The sequence below is a fragment of the Leopardus geoffroyi genome, chromosome C2 (genome assembly GCF_018350155.1).
Source record: "Leopardus geoffroyi isolate Oge1 chromosome C2, O.geoffroyi_Oge1_pat1.0, whole genome shotgun sequence".
Taxonomy (NCBI): Eukaryota; Metazoa; Chordata; class Mammalia; order Carnivora; family Felidae; genus Leopardus; species Leopardus geoffroyi.
Genome location: NC_059333.1, coordinates 71367326 through 71390979, shown reverse-complemented (window position 1 = coordinate 71390979; position 23654 = coordinate 71367326). Strand labels below are relative to the sequence as shown.

The 23654-nt window shown below is 35.1% G+C and overlaps 1 protein-coding gene across 4 annotated transcripts in view; it reads left to right on the top strand.

The window, feature by feature from the left end:
• LMLN (leishmanolysin like peptidase) overlaps window positions 1-23654 on the top strand; it is a 135504-nt gene that overhangs the window by 14528 nt on the left and 97322 nt on the right. For all 4 annotated transcript variants that reach the window (XR_006718383.1, XM_045502398.1, XM_045502397.1 and 1 more), the window contains exons 2-10: window positions 1900-1997; window positions 3245-3275; window positions 4375-4457; window positions 5485-5599; window positions 8799-8977; window positions 12442-12547; window positions 16352-16446; window positions 20730-20847; window positions 22450-22557. Coding sequence is in view for 3 of the 4 variants with exons in the window: in XM_045502398.1 (XP_045358354.1) it covers window positions 1900-1997; window positions 3245-3275; window positions 4375-4457; window positions 5485-5599; window positions 8799-8977; window positions 12442-12547; window positions 16352-16446; window positions 20730-20847; window positions 22450-22557 (933 nt within the window). In the remaining variant the exon portion in view is untranslated. The remainder of the gene's footprint in view (window positions 1-1899; window positions 1998-3244; window positions 3276-4374; window positions 4458-5484; window positions 5600-8798; window positions 8978-12441; window positions 12548-16351; window positions 16447-20729; window positions 20848-22449; window positions 22558-23654) is intronic.

Sequence of the window (23654 nt, the reverse complement as noted above, 5' to 3'; positions counted from 1 at the left end):
TTTGCTCCTTTGTCAAATATCAATTGACTCTGGCCTATTTGTGGGCTCTCTTTTCTGTTCCATTGATCTATTGGTCTATTTTTTTCCTTTTAAAAAAAAATTTTTTTTTAATGTTTATTTTTGAGAGAGAGAGAGACAGACAGGCAGACAGAGCGTGAGTAGGGGAGGGGCAGAGAGAGAGGGAAACACAGAATATGAAACAGGCTCCAGGCTCTGAGCTGTCAGCACTGAACTCACAAACTGTGAGATCATGACCTGAGCCAAAGTCAGATGCTTAACCAACTGAGTCACCCAGGCACCCTATTTTTTTTTTCCTTTTAAAAAAATTTTAATTCAAAGACAGTTGATGTATAATACTAGTCTTCGGTGTACAACATAGTGACTTGACAATTACATACATTACAAAATGCTCACCAAAATAAGTGTAGTTACCCTCTGTCACTATACAATGTTATTACAGTATTATTGACTATATTCCCTGTGCTGTGCTTTTCATCCCTGTGACTTGTATATTTTATGACTGGAACTTTGTATCTCTCTATCCCCTTCACCTATTTTGCCCATCTCCCTCTCCTCTGGCAACTACCAGTTCTCTGTATTTATGAATATGTTTTTGTTTTTGTTTTTGTTTTTGTTTTTAGATTCCACATATAAGTAAAATCATGTTGTCTTTCTCTGTCTGACTTGTTTCACTTAGCATAATACCCTCTAGGTCTCTCCATGTTGTCATGAATGGCAAGATTTAATTCTTTTTTTATGACTGAGTAATATTCCATTGTGTAATACCACATCTTATTTATCTGTTCATCTGTTGGTGGACACTTGGGCTGCTTCCATATCTTGGGTATTTTTTTTTTTACTTGAATACAATGCTGATTTTATCCCAACTAAATAAAGCAATGCACAACTCACCTGGGCAGTAAGTTTAATTCAGGGGGCAAAGGCAAGAAACAAGGATTTTTTGTGTTTGCTTTAATTATCTGCTACTGCACATAGCTATCTTGCACACCTCCTCTCAGAAAATGGGGGCTAATAAATCCCATACAAAGGAACATAGGAAAGAGAAAAAGGGGAGATGGAATTCATCTAGCATACTGTTGAAGATGGTTTCTCCAAGTTCTCTTCTATAAACTGCTCCATCAACATGGCCCACTCTGGATTATTTTAGTATCATGATCATCTTCCCTGATTTTCATGCACAGACTACATTCTTTGGGATGAGTGGGCATGTTGCTTCCACACATAGGGCTAAAGTCTCTGGGACATCCTGGTAATTTATACTGGTTGCATTTTGGTGTTCTGAATTCTGAAGGTTGGCCAGACTCAGAATTCAAAAGAGTCCAGAGAGACTGCTAAGTCCCTGGCCAGGAGCAATAACACCAAGCACAGTGCCAAGAACACCATGCTCCCTCTGTGGCCCGCCAACTGATCTTGGCCTGCTCCTGTGCCACTGCACCATATCTTGGCTATATTAAATAATGCTACAGTAAATATTTGTCTTCTCTATTGTCAATACCACATGTCTGATTACTGTAGCTTTATAGTAAATCTTCAAGTCAGATTATATTAGTCTTCCAACTTTGTTCTTTTCCTTCAACATTGTGTTATTTTGGATCTTATGCTTCTCCTTATAAACTTTAGAATCAGATTGTTGATTTCTACAATATAACTTGCTCAGATTCTGATTTGGATTGCATTGAATCTATATAGATCAAATTGGGAAGAACTGACATCCTGACATCATTGATTCTTCCTATCCATGAACATGAAATATCTCTTTGTTTATTCTTTTATTTTTCTGGGTATTACACTTGAAATTTAGTTCATTAAGTGAGAATCTCAATTGGCTAATCTATACAATACCTTTTTAAAATTTTTTCACATATGTTCTTTTTTCAGGTCATAAATAAGGTTCATCTTAAGGCAAATCATGTTGTAAAAAGAGATGTTGATGAACATTTAAGAATCAAGACTGTCTATGATAAAAGTATTGATGAGTAAGTACGCCATTATTTTGTCTTTTTAAAACTAAGAATCAAACTATTAAAGATATTTTCATCCAGAAGATCCATAGATGGAACTATGTGCTAATGCACCTTCAAGATGGAATTAAGCTAAAAATGCTTTTTAGTCTGAAAAGATAAAGGCCATGGGATATGATTAAAATCTGTATGTTATGAATAATTTAAACAGAACAGATGTGGATCTACTTGGATGTGGTCAGTACACACCTAGAAGGCTCCTCTTCCTTAAAAAATTAAAAACTGAACTATGCTATGACCCAGCAATTGCACTAGGTATTTATCCAAGGAATACAGGTGTGCTATTTCAAAGGGGCACATGCACCCCAATGTTTATAGCAGCACTATCAACAATAGCCAAAGTATGGGAAGAGCCCAAGTGTCCATCAACAGATGAACAGATAAAGAAGATGTGGTATATATATACAATGGAGTATAACTCAGCAATCAAGCAGAATGAAATCTTGCCATTTACAACTACATGGTTGGAACTAGAGGGTATTATGCTAAGCGAAATTAGTCAGAGAAAGACAAGTATCATGTGACTTCACTCATATGAGGACTTTAAGATGCAAAACAGATGAACATAAGGGAAGGGAAGCAAAAATAATATAAAAACAGGGGACTCTTAAATATAGAGAGCAAACAGAGGGTTGCTGGAGGGGTTGTGGGAGGGGGGATGGGCTAAATGGATAAGGGACATTAAGGAGTCTAGTCCTGAAATCATTGTTGCACTATATGCTAACTAACTTGGATGTAAATTAAAAAATTAATAAAGTAAAAAAATAAAAAAATAAAAGAAGGCAACTCCTCATGAGTACTTGGAGGAAAGATAAAAGGAAGAACTGATATATGCCATAAGAACATTTACAAAATTATTAGCCAGAGGAATGATGGTGTAATTTTTCATTTAGCATAAGAGAGGTCCAGAAAACACATAAGTTATGAATCTGTAATAGTGTATGAAGAGCTATGAGGAGTATTTGATGTCTTTCCTTATCCTTAATTTCCCAAATGAATGAGATACATGATCATGCCTAGTGTTGTGCTTTGGTACAGAGTTAATTCAAATGCTTATTGAGGTAAATTGAGATTTTGGGGGACTGATACTAGATCCTTCCACAAAGCATTCCTTGGGGCCCCTGCCAGGTATATTCTAAACAAATGAGACAGTGCTGTGCTCCAGCATGGCAATTCTTAATGTTTCATGTCTTCATTTTCAGGTTGCTCCCTGAGAAAAGATACCTTGTAAAGGTATGTAATAAATACTCATGACTTGAATTTGATACTTAAAATGGGTGCATTTTATTGTATATAAATTGTACTTAAAAAAATAAATTTATACGTTTCTGTTTTGTGAATGAATAAAAAGTGTTGGTAATGAATGTATTTATCATTTCTTCAAAGGCATCTTTATGATGCACTCATCAAAACTTTTTTCATTTTTTTAATGTTTTTATTTTTGAGAGAAAAAGACAAAGCATGAGCAGGGGATGGGGAGAGAGAGAGGGAGACATAGAAACTGAAGCAGACTCCAGGCTCTGAGCTGTCAGCACAGAGCCCAGCGTGGGGCTTGAACTCACAAACTGTGAGCTCATGACCTGAGCGGAAGTCAGATGCTTAACCAACTAAGCCACCCAGGCACCCCTCATCAAAGTTTTGTCCTTATTTGATGCTGAACTAGTCTTCTTATTTTATAATTTGATAATAAATCAGTCTTGTTTTCTTACTTGTTCTCTTATGTTTTGGGAGGAGAACATGCTGAACCTAGGTTGAAAAAAAATTTTCTTGAAATACGTTGAGAACACCATTTTCTTGGTGGAAATACTCATTCTCCTGAAGATGGGTTTATCTGATTATATGATATGTTAAAGTTGTCTTTAGAGGTGCTAACCTCCACAGTTTAACTGTTACAGAGTCACACATACACATTAAGCCGATTCCTTATGGGCCACAGAAATTGGTGAGATTGAAATTGATCTTCTAAACATAAGATTTTCCTAACATAAATTCCTTACTGTTAGAATCACCTAATCAGTCTCAGATTTGAAGTAATTTAGATTAATAATTGGGATTTATATTTTCTAATTCTACTTAAGTAGAGATAGGGAAGGAATTTTTCACTTAGTGTTCTCTCCCCAAACTCAACTAGAAAATAAGGAAATTCCTTTGCTCCTAGACTCATTCTCTCCCCTGCCCCTTACTACGCAACCTTTGACTAAATCAGTATTCCAGAATTGTAAGGTTTTTCTCTTTTTTTCCCCTCAGTCGTTAATATCCTATCCTATACTTGTTTTAAATATAATTTGTCCTTTAACTATAACTCTGACTTTTTTTCCCAACTTTTATTTAGAACAAACTTTTTCCGCAAGCTATTTCTTATTTGGAGAAGACTTTTCAGGTTCGTAGACCTGCAGGCACTATCTTACTTAGCAGGTATGTCACATTAAGTACATGTCATTTTCTTCAGTTGTTTAGTACTCTGACCTCCCCATTCTACCAGTATGGCAAATTATGAAACTCATACTATAGTATTTTATTATGTTTGTCCTTAGAGACCAAACTGCAAGGTATTTAAAAGGAATAATAAAGGACCTGTTAGGTAATCATTCTTTCCCTGATTTTTTTTTATTTTGAGAGAGAAAGAGAGAATGAGCAAGGGAAGACCAGAGAGATAGGGAGAGAGAGAATCCCAAGCAGACTCCGTGCTGTCAGTGTGGAGCCAGATGAAGGGCTCAGACCCACAAACCATGAGATCATGACCTAAGCTGAAATCCAGGGTCAGACACATAACCAACTGAGCCACCTAGGGGCCCCAAGATTTTTTAATTTTTTTTTTAATTTTTTTTTTTTCAACGTTATTTATTTTTGGGACAGAGAGAGACAGAGCATGAACGGGGGAGGGGCAGAGAGAGAGGGAGACACAGAATCGGAAACAGGCTCCAGGTTCTGAGCCATCAGCCCAGAGCCTGACGCGGGGCTCGAACTCACGGACCGCGAGATCGTGACCTGGCTGAAGTCGGACGCTTAACCGACTGCGCCACCCAGGCGCCCCAAGATTTTTTTATTTTTAAGAAATCTTGCAACATAGGGCTTGAACTCAAAACCTTGAGATCGAGTTGCATGCTCCACCGACTAAGCCAGCCAGGCACCCCTCTTTTCTTGATTTTCTTTTATGATCTGCTGGATCTTATCCTAAGGTGTAGTTGTCCCCTGTTTGCCATATCTCTTTCTTCCCTCATGTGTCTATAGTATTAGCTTATGAAGTATTTGGGGGTCTGAAAACCCAGGCTAGGAGGATTTCCCATGGAACCCAAATTCTTTCTTAGTCCACTTTTCTAACTAAAATAGTAATCCTTATTAATAAACTAATCTTGCAGCTAGGCTTTTTACAATGTTTTAACTGCTGTGAACTTATTCTTTTTTTTTTTTAATTAAATTTTGATGTACAAATGAACTAAAGACAACGTGCAACAAACCAACACCAGAAGGAAAATGATCCCCATAGATACTGTACTGGGGAATTTGCAGAGCATACAAAATGCGGCCCAGTTATAGTGCCTGAGGAACACCTCCAGGTAATCAAACCTACTCCTAGCAATGTTTTTACTCTTTAGGATGAACTGAGAAATGGAGATTTTCAATCTGTGTCATCAAGAAATTTTTATAGACTTAAGTTTGAAAGCTTTATTCTTCATTACCAAAAGTATTTTAGTTAGCTGATTTCATTCTTTCATTGGTTTTCCTATTAATTTGATAATATCTTCTTTAATTTTTTTTTCTTTTTTCCATTTATCTTATCTCTGGGACTGCTGAATCATTTCAGCTTAGAACTTTGTCTTTGTCTTCCAAAATATCTTTTTTTTTTTTTTAAGTTTATTTATTTTAAGAGACAGAGTGCAAGCAGGGGAGGGGCAGAAAGAGAGGGAGAGAGAAAGAATCCCAAGCAGGCTCCACACTGTCAGCACAGAGCCCCATGAGGGGCTCCAGCCCATGAACCATGAGATCATGATCTGAGCTGAAACCAAGAGTCGGATGCCTAACTGACTGAGCCACCCAGGTGCCCCTGTCTTCCAAAATATCATCTAGGAGGTATATACCTTAGTATTTTTGCAGGGCAATTTGACATTAGCTCTTAAAATAAAAAATATGTATGATATGCTTCAACCCAATTTGGAAACATATTCCATAAAAATACTTATAACTGTGCAATGTATATTCAAAGATATTCTTTATAAAATTATAAATATGCCTATATTGGTATTAAATTATTGTATAATTCTGTAAAGGAGTACTATGCAACTGTTAAAGAATGAAGTAGATCTCTGTAGACTTGGAAAGATATTTACGCTCTTAAATGGAAAAAAATGTTATAAGTCAGTATGTGTAGTTAACCTATTTTATTTAAGAATTATAGTCAATTTAACACAGTAAAACTGAAATAAAAACATTAAAAACAAAGTGTATGTACATATATAATAAAAAATTAAAGAACTAAAGAATCTGGAAACATACTAAAATATTAATGGTTTTCTTTATGAATTGGATTGTTTGGGGCTTTTCTTTGAAGAATTATATATTTTTATAATATGATTTTTCATATTAAACATATTACTTATCAGGATGAAGATAAAAAATTTAAATGTGTATACAAGAAAACCAATTTATTATACATATGCATTTGAAAATATGATTATTGGGTGCCTGGGTGCTCAGTCAGTTAAGCATCTGACTTTGGCTCAGGTCACGATCTCATGGTTTGTGAGTTCGAGCCCCTTGTCAGGCTCTGTGCTGACAGCTCAGAGCCTGGAGCCTGCCCCTCTCCACTCAACGCTCTCTCTCTTTCTCTCTCAAAAATAAATAAACATTTGGGGTGCCTGAATGGCTCAGTCGGTTGGGCGTCCAACTTCGACTCAGGTCATGATCTCACAGTCTATGAGTTCGAGCCCCGCATGGGGCTCTGTGCTAACAGCTCAGAGCTTGGAGCCTGCTTGGGATTCTGTGTCTCCCTGTCTCTGTGCCCCTCCCCCACTCATGCTCTGTCTCTCTTTCTCTCAAAAAGTAAACGTTGAAAGAAAATTTTTTTTGAAGTTAGTATGAAAATATGATTATTGCTATAGCTGTTTTTCTCTGTTGAACTGTGTTCTCTAGCTACTTCCAGAAATGAATGTGTTACTGAACATTTACCTAGTAACCAAAATTAAGCATATGTTTAACTGAAGTTTACTTTGTAATTTTTTATTAAGTTTTTTGGAGCTCAGTAAGGCTTTTTGGACCCCTATATTTTGGCACTAATACAACTAACTTATTCAGCTTTCATTTCTTTTCTCAAATTTCTTGAGTATAAAATGTTTTAGGGACATGTTTGAAAATTAAAACAACTTCTTAATTACATATCCAGCTTTTCTCCCAAGAAATCTAGAGACATTTTAAGACACATTTCTTTGCTTTTTTTCTAAGGTATTTTTGTTTGTTTTTAATTCTCTTGGCTTTTCCAAATTCTGCTACTTATCTTCTTGGGGGTGGCGGGGGGAGAGCCTGATTAAAAAAAAAAAAAGTTTTTTTAAATTTAGTTTATTTTTGAGAGAGAGAGACAGAACATGAGCAGAGGAGGGGCAGAGAGGGAAACATGTAATCAGAAGCAGGCTCTAGGCTCTGAGCCATCAGCACAGAGCCTGTGATTTTTTTTTTTTTTTTTTTTTTAATGCATGAGTGATCATGGAAAAGAATGCTTAAAAATCACAGTTTTTTGTTTTTAAAGAACTTTTTCAAGTTTATTTCTTTTGAGAGAGACAGTAAGCAGGGCAGGGACAGAGAGAGGGAGACAGGATCTGAAGCAGGCTCTGTGCTAACAGCAGAGAGCCCAGTGCTGGGCTCAAACTCATGAACCCTAAGATCATGACCTGAGCTAAAGTCAGATGCTTAACTGACTGAGTCATACAGGCACCCCTAAAGATCATAACTTTATGTAACATCAACTTTAATAGGTTAAAGTAATTATAAATAGATGTGTTAGAGAAATAAGAGTAGACAATGTAATAAAATGGGGAGTTTTTTTTCTTCTCTTTATAAGCATCACTTACACCTAAGAAAACCCCCACAATTCACTGATTTTTTTTATTTATAAATTTGGAAATTATAATTGTTTAGAACTTTGAGAGAAGTTTTCTAAGAAGCAGATGTTACAAGGGCACAGAATTGATTAGAAAACTAGAAATTAAGGGTAATGTTGAGGTGACTTTACCTTTAAACTCATCTTTAAAAGGTAAAGATGACTAACTTTTTGTTTGTATTATATGAATTTTTAACTAACTACATGAATTACTTTATAATAGAAAATATATTTCCATAGATAAAATGTTTTTGTTAGTGAATTTTGAAATAACTATACATTTACAGGAAGTTGAAAAAAAAAAAGTACAAGGAAGTCCATTGTAATTGTCAGTTAGTTTCAAAGTTTAAAACTTTTTCTGTCTTTTTTTGTGTCCAGGTTGGCTGCCCTTTATAAATAACAGTTGTTTTAATTAACATTATGGATTAGATTATGTTTATTATATGTAGATTATAATCATTTTACACAAAGTAGAAATTTTAGTGAAGCAAATTCAAAATTAGAGATAGGAACTGAGTAGAGGGAGGAATGGATTTGGCAAAAGTTGAGGGATAATAAATAAAAGTTAACTCATATGAATTTAGAGTCTGGATTCACTATACATTAAAAGTCCCTACAGCTAATCTTGTCTCTGGTCTGATTTTCTTTTGCTTGCCATGGCGCAGAGATGCAGGGTCTGCCGTGGGGGTAAGTGGTCCTGTTTAGCAGTAGGTGTGCAAGACCAAGAAGGCGTCCGGGATGCAGACTTTGTTCTATATGTTGGTGCTCTGGCCACCGAGAGGTGCAGCCGTGAAAACATCATCTCTTATGCAGCCTATTGTCAGCAGGAAGCAAAAATGGACAGGTAAACTTTCCCCAGAGACTTATTCTCTAAGACCTAATTATGGAAACTCTTAACACAGGTTCTAAGTGTTAAGAGTACAAGAAGTTTGCATTTTCCAGATTGCCTCCAATAATAAACTGTACAGCGCTTGGATGGGGGTGTGGGGAGAAAATGTCAGGTGATAGAACTGTTATTCATATAGTAATGTCAGTACCAACTCTAAAGAAAAAGTATTGTCCAGAGAATTTTCTTTGGAAGTAAATAGCTCTCTAAGGAAACAATTTGAATTTGAATTTTAGCACTTCTGTGCTAAAATAAGTGTTTATCTAATTGTCATATAATTTGCCATGTCCTTCACTTAGATAAATTATCACTTAAAAAATTTAGAGGCCTCTTATTTATTTACAAAAGATTTTTAAAAATTTTCCCAGTGAAGCAGGCTTGAAATGAAATGTTATTATATATGTAGAAGGTTGCCTGTCACACTCCAGACAAATCAAAGGCAGTAGAAATTGTCGTATGTCAGAATAGATTGTAACATTCTCAAATTTAGGAGAATTAACGTGACCATTTCATATGTACATAGGACCATTGCTGAGGTCTTGAAGGTTCCTCTGTCTATCAAGACTAGCTGACTTTAAAGAACTGGTTGACTTCTATTGATGTGTATTCATTTAAGGAAAAAAATGAAATTATTAGTTGAACCAAGTAGGCAATACAAAGGAAACACTGGTATATGCTGCAGAATTATACTGTCAGTCCCAAAGGTGGTAAAGAGGTCAAAATGAGCATCATGGATTATGAGGAACAGTCTATTACCATGATGCTGTGTAACTGATGATCTGAAATCTAAAAAATCATTAGCTTCTAAGTGTTGGGAAAGCTTAGAGTCAAATGATTGAGTAAAGTGCTATGTTTTTGCATATATATATGTATATATATATGTATATACACATACCAGTGTTTATAAAAATACATGTGTTTAATAGAGTGTTCCTTTTTTCCTGAGAAGGTATAATTAAATTTATGATATTTTATAATTAACAGTGTCTCAGTATGTCTCAGGAAATGTGGTATTTTGAAGTGCTAAATGAATGATAAATTTAGTTACTTCATAAAATGAGATACTTTCTTAACGTAGATGTCTTTGTGAAATAAGCCTTCATAACGGTGGTGCTGCAAAATAGTGGTTATCTTAATTTGAACTAAACTGTATGGATTGTGAACACACACACACACACACACACACACACAATCTCATTTTCAAAACACTGTTGAGTTTCAAAGAATATTGTAAAACAATGTACATAATATGATTACATGTTTGTGTGTGTGTGTGTGTGTGTGTGTGTGTGTGTATTACACATACTTGAATGTACTAAGGAAAAAGAAATAATTAGAATTGCCAACCATCCCAGTTTGGCCAAGACTTCCCTGTTTGAAAATCCTGGGAAACCCTTCAGTTCTGGGCAAACTGTTAGTAGCAGTTACCTCTGTAGGGGGGTAGGTTGTAAACTGGAATTTTCATGTTTTTCTTTATACATATCTATGTTATTTGGATATATAACTTTTTACAATGAGCTTTTACTACTTTTCTTAAAAGACACATTAAAGTGAACCTTATGTATTAGGAAGGGAATGGCTTCCTTTGGAAAATGGGGACAGGAATATAAAATCCCAGGTTGAGATGGGTCTAGAGTAGTTCATCTCCTTTCAGCATCTGACAATGCTGAAAACACCTAAAGTATCTAGTTGTCTTTTGGTGAGAGAATCCAGCACAGGAATCTTCACACAGATGAGAATCCCATAACCTAATTTCATATTTCAGGGTTTTTTGCACTGCTGTTATGTTTTCTTAAAGCACTTTAGCTTTTGGTTCACATTTGATATAAATGAGTAACTAAAAGAGTAAATGTTCTTTGTATCAGTGAAATTGAAGCTACTCATATATCTGGGAAAAGAATTGTTTTTTTCTGAGGAGCGTGTTGATGTTGGAAGGAAGAGCAGTATCTGCAGTTGTTCTTTCTTAATCTTTTTGATGAAAGAGAAACGTTCCTTCAAAACTGCCATATTAATTCATTCAAAGAATACTTGAATGCCTAATATGGTGTTTGCAGACTAAGTGAACAAAATAGACCCATGTACCTGCCTCATTCATGGAACATAGGAATTACAGAGGCAGGCAGATATTAAATATACTTAGAAATAAATGTGATTTCAAAATAGGATCAATACTTTATAGGAAAAAAAAGGGTGCTATAGCATAAAAGAGAACAAAGGGGGAAACATAATTTAGATTAATTAAGCACAGACGGCCTCTTTGAAAGAGTGAAACTTTAGGTGTAACCTGAACATTGATGGGCTTCAGCCAGATAAAGAGTTTGAGGAAGACTTATGTTGGGAAAAATCCATGTGTGCCTGTTGTTTGGTAGAAGCCACTTCAGTGGACGCTTTTTGAAGATGAGAACTAAAGGAAATGCATTGGAGAGGCAGACAGGGATGTTTTATTCTAAATGCTGTAGGAAGTCCCTGATGGGTTTTAAGCCTGGCAGTGATATCCATTTTATATTTTAGAGGTCACTGTGGCAGTGTTTTGGTAAGTGAATTATTTTCTGAGTATAAGTCTGTTGTTTTCAAGTATGAACAAAATATACCATATGTTTTTTACTTAAGGCAAATGTTACTTTGTATAAGGTGATTACATTTTGGTGAGTTTTTGGTATTTCTGTGATAAAATGTTGAGGTAGTGGTGGGAGAAAGGACTTTGGAGTCCTTACTGTTGTCTGTTTGCCACAGCTTTTGAAAGACAGGTAGGTACATGGTGTAACTAACTGAATTATATTGGGTACTAGTCAGGTCTTGGACTTTCAGGTTCTAGGCTCAGAAAGTGATAGAACTGTATAGATTCTAGAAAGTATAGAATATGAAAGAAGATGATGGGAAGATAAAAAATCTGTATGTGAATTAAGGTAGTGTTCAGGCAGAGAAAGGGAATAGCAAGATGGGCATAAGAAGGTTGAACAACCTGAATGATGTGCTTATTATCCTATTGTATACCTAGCGTCCCTCTCCATCTACCTGCTCATCCCATGTGCCTATAAATGTAGTGAAATGCTGAAATCAGATATGGATTTTGCAAGTAAAACATGTTAGAATTTAAGTTTTTCAGTCCATTCTTATCTTTTGGTATACGTTGACATATTTTACAAGTTCACACTTAAGTTCACACTTAACTTTACTCTTGTGAGGACAGGTGCTAATTAGCCACACCATAGGAAAACAAAGGTATATGTCTTGAAAGTATAAGATAGTGAGTTAGATATTATGGTATAAAATGACATTTGATATTTAGCAAAGATTTTTTTGACCTGGTCAGTTTTTTTTTTTGTTTGTTTTTGTTTTTTTTTAGAAAAGTATAAGTTAGTAAATATCATAATACTGATTTTTCTGGAATATAATAAAAAATCCAATGTCTATTTTAACAGGCCAATAGCAGGATATGCTAACCTGTGTCCAAATATGATCTCTACCCAGCCTCAGGAGTTTATTGGGATGCTGTCCACAGTAAAACATGAGATTATTCATGCCCTGGTAAATTTTGCTGTTAATTACTGTTCTTTCCTTCATGCGTTAATTTTCTGTTTATTATGCTGTTATTTTATATATACGTTAAATTTTGGATTCTTAGATTTATGTCAGTAAAACCTAGATGATTAGGTCTCTGGTAATAGGATTTTTGAGAAAATGATTACTGTTCTTAAGAAAAAAACTTAGTGGGGCGCCTGGGTGGCTCAGTCGGTTAAGCGTCCGACTTCAGCTCAGGTCATGATCTCACGGTCTGTGAATTGGAGCCCCGCATCGGGCTCTGTGCTGTCAGTTCCGAGCCTGGAGGTTGCTTCGGATTCTGTGTCTCCCTCGCTCTCTGCCCCTCCCCCACTCACGCTCTGTCTCTCTATCAAAAAATGAATAAACGTTAAAAAAAATTAAAAAAAACTTAGTAATTTAGAAAAATTAACTTTCTTGTAAAGTGATAACTGATATGCTAATTCTAGATCTTATTGCAGAGGTCTGATTTCAAAAGTCCTCTCGGTCTGCTTAGGCTTTCTAGAATTTACATACACTGATTCAGAACCCCTCCTTCCTTTTCCCCAATTTGTCCAAAATAGTGAACTTTTATAATATATTTGGGAAATTAAAAAGTTATCTAAAACCCTAGGAAATGGTTTTTTGATGCCATTTATGTATTTAGAAAATAGATGGCAGTAAAATGCAGTGATTGAGAGACAATGGATCACACAGATTTAGGGGTGTGAGTCTTCTTAGCTCTACCACTAAAAATATTTGGGATCTTATGCAAATTATTTAGCTTCATAAGCCTCAGTTTCATCTGTTAAAATGAAGAGAACAGTAGTACATAGTACAGTGGAGTTTTTTCTTGGAGATTAAGACAAAACAGAAATCCTATAGCACCATGCTGTATATAGTAAGGTATAATAAAATTAGTGGCAGTTATCTATTAGTCTTTTTTTTAATTTATTTTTGAGAGAGAGAAAGAGAGAGAGAGTGTGTGTGTGCAGGGAAGAAGGGGATAGAGAGAGAGAATCCCAAGCAGGCTCCACTCTGTCTGTGTGGAGCCTGACATGGGGCCTGAACTCACAAACCATGAGATAATGACCTGAGCCAAAATCAAGAGGCAGATGCTTAATTGACTGAGCCACCCAAGCACCCTTATTTATTAGTCTTAGTGAGCTATCATGTATGACTTTAATATGTAAGCCTCAGTCTTTAAATCAGCAAATACATTACATAACTCACTGAAACACCTATGTAACCAGACATTTATATCCTTCAAGTAAGAAGATTCTAAAATGAATTCTCTGTTTTTCTTTTATTTTTAAAAAAAGTAAGCTGAACCTGCTAATTGAGGTGAAACAAGACTCATTCTTCCTAAGAGCTAAAAACTATAGATACTTGATGTTGAGAGAACCAGAGAGAAACAGCAGATTTTAAATGTGTTATATAAATGAACATGAATGCAGAGATCCCAGGCATGAGATAAATTAGGTTATGAACAGGCAATTCAGAAAAGAAAAAAAAACAGTTGGCTGAGTCATGTATAAGAAGGTATTCAGACTTACTTTAGCAGTCAGAGGGTCTCAAAGCTAGATACCATTGACTATAAAAGAATGCATGAAAGTTATGTACATTGGGACACCTGAGTGGCTCAGTCAGTTAAGTAACTGACTATTGATTTCAGCTCTAGTCATGATCTCACATTTCGGTTCGTAGGATCGAGCCCTGGATTGGGCTCTGCACTGACAGTGGGATTCTCTCTCTCTCTCTCTTACTCTCTGCCCCTCCGTCTCTCTCCCTCCCCGCCACCTCAAATAACCATTTAAAAAAAAGAAAGTTATACACGGTGACTTCAAGGTGTAGTGGTTACCTCTGGGAAAAGAAGGAGGAGAAAGGATTAGGTAATGGAGCTTCAGTAATATTCACTCTGCAGTGTTTTATTTCTTAAAAGTTTGCCGAAAATATGGTAAACTAATATCTTAAATAGCCTTAAAAAGGATACATAAGTTTCTGTTATGGATATTTTTTTTTTACTTTTTATATATTTGAATTATTTTAAAAACTGTAAAAACCTAAGAAATTTTAAATATTAACTTAAGTCTCAAAGCCTATCCTGGAAGATGGTAAGAATTAAATGTTTAACACAGATTCCCCATAAAGTTTTGTATGTTCATAACTATCAATTACACTTACCTGTGGTGCTTTGAATACCGAATAAACCTTCTGAAATGTGAGTGCTTAGAAAAATGTTCAAGCTGATACAGTGGGAAAAAATGTATATTTAGAATATTATAAAGGATGAGGCAAATTACACTATTTTAAGCTTTGTATAACTTCAGTGAATTGTATATTGAAAGCTATTTCGATTTTCTTAGCTGACTCAATTAAGTGTCCTTTGCATCTTCAGAGATTAAAAAAGAAGAAGAAATTCAGGAATAAAAGAATAACCTGGATTCCATTAATCATTTTGGCAAGCTTTGAATGACACAGAGGCCACAGTTGTGTAAGCAAAGAAATTTGCCAAAGAAATTGATTAATTAAGTGATCGTTTCTGATTGTTAGTTATTTGGATATGAGCTATAGCATATTCTCAATGTATGAAACATACATAAAGAAGTAGTCACAGAAGTGTTGTTTTGTTTTAGGTATTAGATTAGGAAAGAGCAAGAAAAGAAACCTCACTAATTAAATAGATATGAAATGGCAATATATATATATATATATATATATATATTTTTTTTTTTTTTTTGCCTATTTTCTCATCTATTTTGGGAGGTGAAGGATAGAGAACAGGAATTTTAATACCTTTATGTGAAGTATCCATTATCTCATTAAAATTAAAATTAAAGACTTAAAAATAGTATTTAATTCAGTAATTTAGAATGATTGATAGCAATACCTTCTTCTTGAATGTGGTAATGCTTTATAAGTTAAATTGTTTTACTTATTTGTATATATTGTAAAGAATAAAGTAATTGAGGGAAATTTCCAGCCTTTCCATGTATACATAAAATGTATTCATTTTTATTAATGAAATGTTATCCACATATAATTTAGATAATTCCAAGGCATAACAGTGCTTTAGCATCATTTATTAACAAAATTATAAACTCCTTTTTAAGTTTCTTGAACATTGAATAAATGTTTAATTAGTGGTTCTGAAAAAAATAGTATTTAAATTGTGACTATAAACGTAACAAATTCATATTGTAAAAAAATTAGGGGAATATGAGTTATTTTACACATTACCCTACCATCAGAAGAACCACAGTTAACATTTTGATATATATTTCCATTATTTTTTTCCTAAGTGTACATACACACATGCACACACACTTCCAGTCTTTTTAAGTACAAATATGTATTAAGTGTGTGTACTTTTGGATCAAAGACTGAATTTTTTGAGTGCTCTTAGGGAGCACACTTGATTGTCCACCTCCTACTTCTAAACTGTATTGTCAGTTGTTCTCAATGGTAATATACCCTGGGTGCAATTATAGAGTTTATGTAATGAGTTCATGTGAAGAGGATCGACTGTGGTAAATATATTCTTAAACAAATTTCTTATTTATGCCAGTACCAAAGAATGTTGTCACTATTACTTTGGATTTCTTAACTTACAATTCCTTCAAGTAATTGAAATTTAAAATTCATTAGATGGAATACTTAATTTTTTTCCAATTCCAATATATGACATATTTCAGTAGAAGTATTGGCTTTTACAAGGTTATATGAGTGTTCTCTTTTGATAGCACCATGTTATGATGTATATAATCAGACTTGATATTTTTCACTCTGAGACATTTTGAATTTTTTTTATAGGGTTTCTCTGCTGGCCTATTTGCATTCTACCATGATAAAGATGGAAATCCTCTAACTTCAAGATTTGCAGATGGCCTCCCACCTTTTAATTATAGGTATTTGTTATTTTTTGTTCTTGTTCTTCTCTTTTAGGAGGGTGCTAAGACTAGAATCTGAGACTCATGGCATGATAGTTGCCGTAAATAATAGCGGCTTCATGGCTAGCCTAGAAAAACTATAGCTATTAAAACAGGATAAAAGAGGCCATTTAGCTTTACCCTTTCATTTTAGAGATGAAGCAGTTAAGATGCAGAAAACTTAAGTGACTTGCCCAAAGAGCCAGGAATCTTCTTGCCAGCAGAGCTCTTTTCCACCACATTGTAACTTGAGTTCCTGTACAGTATAGTCAGGCCATGGGAGAATATGAGTTGGTTATATTTTGGTTTGTTTGTTTATTAATGTTTATTTTTGAGATAGAGTATGAGTGGAGAAGGGCAGAGAGAGAGAGGGAGGGAGACACAGAATCTGAAGCAGCCTCCAGGTTCTAAGCTGTCAGCACAGAGCCGGAAGTGGGGCTCACACTCATGAACCGTGAGATGATGACCTGAGCCAAAGTTGGAAGCTTAACTGACTGAGCCATCCAGGTGCCTCTATATTTGTTTTTTTAAATAATTATCACCTATCATGGCAATATTTACATGTAAACTGATACTGTATTTAGTACAACATATTAGCAGTGATCTAGAGGGTTAGGGCCTAAAATGAATAATACTAAGAAACACTAAAAAAAATGTGTCAAGAATTTTTTATAGCGTATCAGTCACAGATCTGTAACCATTTGCACTCATTTATAGAAAATATAAATCTCAGCATCTGTCCACAAAAAGATAAGCACAAGAATGTTCATGGCAGTTTTGTTGTTGTAGCATGGATAAATAAATTATATATTCATATAATTGAAAACTACAAGGCACTAAAAAAGAATATACTATTGTTACATGCAACAACATATATGAATATCACAGATCTAATGTTGAGCAAAAGAAGTCAGTCCATTTGTGTAGTTTTTAAAAAAGAGCAATGATAAAAGATGAGTGGTTTTACTAGAAGGGCCAAGCTGTTAAATGACCTACAAGTTGAGAAGTTGAGTATAGATTGGAAAGAAGCACAAGAAAACCTTCTGGGGGTGCTTATACCGTTCCATATGTTTATCAGATTAGTGGTATATGGATGTGGAATTAAAAATTAATTAATCCTGGAGTGCCTGGGTGGCTCAGTCGGTTAAGTAGCTGACTCTTGGTTTTGGCTTAGGACATGATTTTGAGGTTTGTGAGATCAAGCTCCGCTTGATCTGTGCTGACAGTGTGGAGCCTGGTTGGGATTCTCCCTCTCTCTCTGCTCCACCCTCACCTCAAAAAAAAAACATTAATTCTTATACTTCAAATTTGTTTACTTTGTATATATTTTACTTTAATTACAGAGATCTCTATTAAAATAGCTAGAATTAAATATTGAAGCAGATAATACTTTATTCATCATATTTTTTAGAGTACATGTGAAGAAACAAATTCTAATTGGACATAGATATTTTCCTTCTTTAAATAGTTTGTGTTCATTTGGTGGTGTAGGAGGAGTCTGGTCTTTCCTAAGAATTTTGGTCTTTATGAGAAACATAAATGATGAGATAGGCATCACCTACATAGTGATGTAGTTAAGGAAGAAAGAGATACCCACACATAAGAACTTTTGTTAAGGGACGCCTAGGTAGCTCAGTGGGTTAAGCGTCCAACTCTTGATTTTGGCTGAGGTCATGATCTCACAGTTGTGAGATTGAGCCCCATGTTGGGCTCTGTGCTGAGTGTGGGACCTGCTTGGGATTCTCTCTCTCCCTCTCTCTTCCTTCCCCACTCATGGTCCTGCTCTCTCCCCCTCCCTCCCTCTCCCTCTCTCTTCCACTCTTCCCCCTCAGTAAATAAATAAATATTAAAAAAGAACTATTGTTAAGCTCATAATTTGCAGTACTTTCTTGTATTCAGGATATTCCTCAAAAGCAGGAAATCTTACAGTATGAATGGAGATAATAGAATGATAGGAAATTCAGTTGATAGACACATGAAGAGTTGGATTTGTCCCTAACCTATTTATTTGGAGAAACTATTTGTCTTGAAATGTAGATGATGAAGAGAATATTTGGAGTTATTAATAAGGTAAAAGCTGTTTTCTTGCTGGCTTTGATCACTATGGATGTTTAAACATTACTTTGCTATGGAGAAAGATCAAAAGAATTAAAAATAGCATCTTCAAGGCATAGATAGATGAACAGATATATGGCAACATACACACACACACACACACACACACACACACATACACAAATAAAACAAAATGTTAATTGTAGAATCAAAGTGAAGATTATTAGATCTGCAGCTGTGCTCTTTGCAGTTTTGTCAACATTTTGTATGTTTAAAATTTCCATAAAATAATAGTGGGAAAAATATAGCCTCTTTCTATTCTGTTTTATTGGTGAAAATGAGAGATTCATAGGGTTGATGATTGAGGTAATCTAGGGGGAAAAAAAGCCAGAAAAAAATGATATGGATTATGGGGAAAAATCAAAATTAATGTCCATTATAAATGATGTCATTATATCCCACCAATGATATATAAATGCTTACCAGTAGTGGATATTATAGATTTTTTTTTTTTTTTTTTTTTTTTAAGGCCAATCTGAGAGTAAAAGATGGTATCTTATACTTCTAGGACTACTACTGAGGTTTCAGCCATTTGAATTTCCTCTGTACTTGTATACAGCCTATTTATGTCTTTTGTCCAGTCCTGGGTTATTTTTCCTTTTCTAGTGATTTTGTAAGAGTACTTTATAATTGGGGGATAGTAATCCTTTTTCATGTTTGTTGCAAATATTTGTCCCACTTAGTTATCTTATTTCGTTATAATATTTTTTTCATAGAAAAATTTAAAATTTTTATATCATTAAATTCATCTATTTTTTTCTTCTGTTGCTTGAGAAATTCCTGCCCTCCAATGATTATAAAAATATTCTCCTGTCTTCTAGTAAATTATTTCAATTTTTTACATTCATAGCTTTTATTCATTTGGAATTTATTTTTGCTTCATGTATTTTGGGGTTCTTTTGTGAGGTATATATATGTTTATAACTATTATATCTTCTGGGTGGATTGACCTTTTCATCATTATAGAACGTCCCTCTTTATTTCTACTAACAACTTTTGTTTTAAGGTCTATTTTGTCTGATACTGGTGTAGTCGTTCCAGCTCTCATTTGAGTACTGTTTGCATGGTATTATCTGTTTAATTCTTTTACATTCAACCTATTTGTGTCCTTGAGTCTGAACTGTGTTTCTTGTAGATAGAGTTGGATTATGGAGGCTGTTTTTAATGTGTTCTTCCAGTCACCCCCATTCTACCACCTCTATAGTGGCTGCCAGGTTTGCTGGTTTTTACTGTGATTGCGGGCTGTTAGTTTTCAGGGCTGCCAAGGCATGGGAAAATGCCACAAAGCTTGCAGTTCTTACTGAGATTTATCTATTTTTTAAACAATTTTTTTTGTTGTTTACTTTGAGAGAAAGTGTGTATGCAAGAGCAGGGGAGGGGCAGAGAGAGAGAGGGAGAGAGAGAATCCCAAGCAGGCTGCACGCTAGCAGCGAGGGGCTCGATCTCATGATCATGACTTGAGCTGAAATCAAGAGTCGGACGCTTGACTGACTGAGCCTCCCAGGCACTCCTATCCTTTTTTTTCTTTTAATGCTTCCTGGATTGCTGAAAGCCTTTGTTAATTTCCAAAGTTCTGAAAAATTGATTAGGCATTTTGCCACTTTTCTCATTGCTTTCAAGAACAGAGAATTTTCAGAGGTCTGCCATCTTTGCTAACATCTTCTTGGAATTTATTTCTGTATATGGGATGAAATAGGGATTTAACTTTTTTTCTAGATGGATAACCAGTGTTACATCACAGTTAATAGATAAATTGTACTTTCCCACTAAATTAAAATGCAATTTTTTTTAAATGCCGTTTTTTGTTGTTATTAAGTTTCCTTATGTGCTTGGATATGTCTCTGGACTTGCTTTTGTTTTATCCAAAATTTGTATTAAAAGGGAGTAATTCATCATCATCTGAGCAAAGTATTAGCTTTGTGAACTTGAGAAGTTACTTCCTCTCTCTACCCTTCCATCTCTATCTGCACAATATTGATGATAATCTCATCAGGTTGTTGAAAAGATTAGAAAATGTTGTCATGTATGTTGCAGTATTTGGTATATAGGAAACTCAAATATCTTAATTGCATATTGATGTTCATAAATACTTTCACTATTTAAAGCTGTGATGAATTTGCAAAATGTCTTTTATTCTTTAATTGCAGTCTTGGATTATATCAATGGAGTGATAAAGTAGTTCGAAAGGTGGAGAGATTATGGAATGTTCGAGATAATAAGATAGTTCCTCACACTGTGTATCTTCTAGTAACACCTCGTGTTGTCGTATGTATTACCCAACTTCTTCATGTTTCATGAACCATCTACTCTTTTCATTTCTTATGGTCTTTTCTCTACTAATCATTATTGCTGAAGAACTTAAAAGTAAATTTCAGAGCCTATAATAAGGAAACTAATATAAAGGCAGTACAGTAAAGCTACAAGCCAAGAGAAATCTGAAGAAATGGAAATTTGTCAATAACTCTCATGGCTCCATTCTACTTACTGCTTTAAGCCAATGTCCCTCTACTATGATACCTCTTAGGATGACTGGTACTATTTGTATAATTGCTGATCATTTCAATACTAGTCCATATTAGTCAAGGTTGTCCAAAGAAATAGAGCCAACAAAATGTGTTGCCCAAGAAATAGGGCTAGAAATGAGAGAGAGAGAAGAAAATTTATTTGAAAGAAATGGCTCGTGCAATTGTGGAGGTTTGGAGATTCCAAACTCTGATGGAGTAGGCTACCAGGCTGGACACTCAGGGAAGAGTTGCATTTTGAGTCCAAGGGCAATAAGCTGGCAGAATTCCTTCTTGCTCAGGAAAAGTCAGTCTTTGTTCTATTAAGGCCTTCAACTGATTGGATGAGGCCTGTCTGTATTATGGAGGGTAATCTGCTTTACTTCAAGTCTACTAATTTAATTATTAATCTTACCCCAAAACACCCTTACTGAAACATTCAGAATAATGTTTGATCAAATATCTGGGCACTGTGGCCTAGCCAAGCCAATGATTAATAAAATTAACCACTAACTAATTTACCATTTAATTATTATTAAATTAACCATTTAATTAATAAAGTTAACCATTCCACCCTCTTATTTTTTAAATAAACTCTACCCCCAGCGTAAATTCACAATCCTAGGATCAAAAGTTGCATGCTGTACTGACTGAGCCAGCCCGGTGCCCCTGCCTTGTGGATTTTTGCACTGTTTTTGGGATATTTCCTATCATTGAAAATTTCTTTAAAAAAAAAATTTTTTTTTTGAGCGTTTATTCATTTTTGAGAGACAGAGACAGAGTGTGAGTGGGGCAGGGGCAGAGAGAGAGGGAGACACTCCAAAGCAGGTTCCAGGCTCTCAGCTGTCAGCACAGAGCCTGATGTGGGGCTCGAACTCACGAATGGAGAGATGATGACCTGAGCCAAAGTTGGACACCCAACCGACTGAGCCACTCAGGGCACCCCTCCTGTCACTGGAAATTTCTAACTAAAGGACAGGAAAAACCAAATGAGTAAAATTGTATTTTAATGAAGAACTTATTTTTCTTCCAAGACTATATCTATAATAAGAGCAGTTGATCCCTTCATTGAAAACATTGTTGACATAATAGTTATAAATGGCAATCGTGTTAGTCTATAGTTTTTTTGAAAAATATGTGACAAAGTCTTCAAATAGAGGAAAAAATGTTAAGAGAATTTACTAGCAGAGGAATGTAATAGTATCAAAATATATTTAATTACATTAAAAACCATATTTTTAAAAGATGTTTTCACTTCTCACCAAAGTAATTCTTTAATGGCTACTTTACCATATCTGTGTTATAGACTCTGCCGTTATTATATTGTACTTTTGTAGGGTTTATGATTTTTTTTTCTGATTCTTAGGATGAAGCGCGAAAACATTTTAACTGTCCAATTCTGGAGGGAATGGAACTCGAAAATCAAGGTGGCATGGGCACTGAGCTCAACCATTGGGAAAAGCGGTTATTAGAGGTCAGTTTATTTTAAAATTTTACTAGGCATTTTTTCTTTAATGAAAGAAATTCTTTTTTAATAAAAGTAATTTTTTTATGTTTGTGTTTTATTTTTGAGAAAGAGAGCGTGCACATGCAACCTGGGGTGGTGCAGAGAGAGAGGGAGAGAGAGAATTCCAAGCAGGCTCTGCACTGTCAGTGCAGAGCCCATCTTGGGACCAGATATCACAAACTGTGAGATCATGAACTGAGCCAAAATCAGGTGTCGGTCCCTTAACTGACTGAGCCCCCCAGTTGCCCCTTTTTTCTCTTAACAAGCAGTTTCTCATTAATAAGTTCCAATCAGTAGTGAGCTAGAATGAATGTTAACTGACCTCCTTGGGTTGTTTTTGTTTTGTTTGGTTAACAACTCCTTGCCTCTTTTTAAAACTCCAGTGTTTGATAGGCAGCCACTAAAATAAATCCTCCCCCTCTTTTCAACTTCCCTTTCTTTTCCATTAGGTGAACTCTATGTAAACCTAAAAACATTTGGTAACTTAAAGTTTCTTTTCCCCTTCAGCTCTCCAGACCCGCTTTTTAGATGTAATCACTATTTTTTTTTTAATGTTTATTTATTTTTGAGATCATACAGGTGAGAGAGGGGCAGAGAGAGGGAGATAGAGGATCCAAAGCAGGCTCTGCATTGACAGCAGCGAGCCCGATGTAGGGCTTGAACTCATGAACCACAAGATCATGACCTGAGCTGAAGTCTGATGCTCAACCAGTTGAGCCACCCAGGTGCCCCTAGATGTAATCACTATTTAAGTTTTTTGTATATGCTTCAAGAAATGTTATGTATATGTAGAGATGCACACACTAACACACAGGTTTTTCATTAAATGAATTCATATGTTAATGAACAATTTTCCACTTCATAGTATATCTTAGACATTTTTCCAAGCAGTACAGGTGCTCCTGATGTAATGCAGTGTATGCTTTCCTAAAAAGCCTCTTCAAAATTGAACACTAAAAATAAGACTCATGGGAAAAACAAATACCATGCCACTAACAAAAGCAGTAAGTCACAATAAAGTGCTAGCTCAATTTTAAACATATTTCCAGTAAATAAACTCCTTT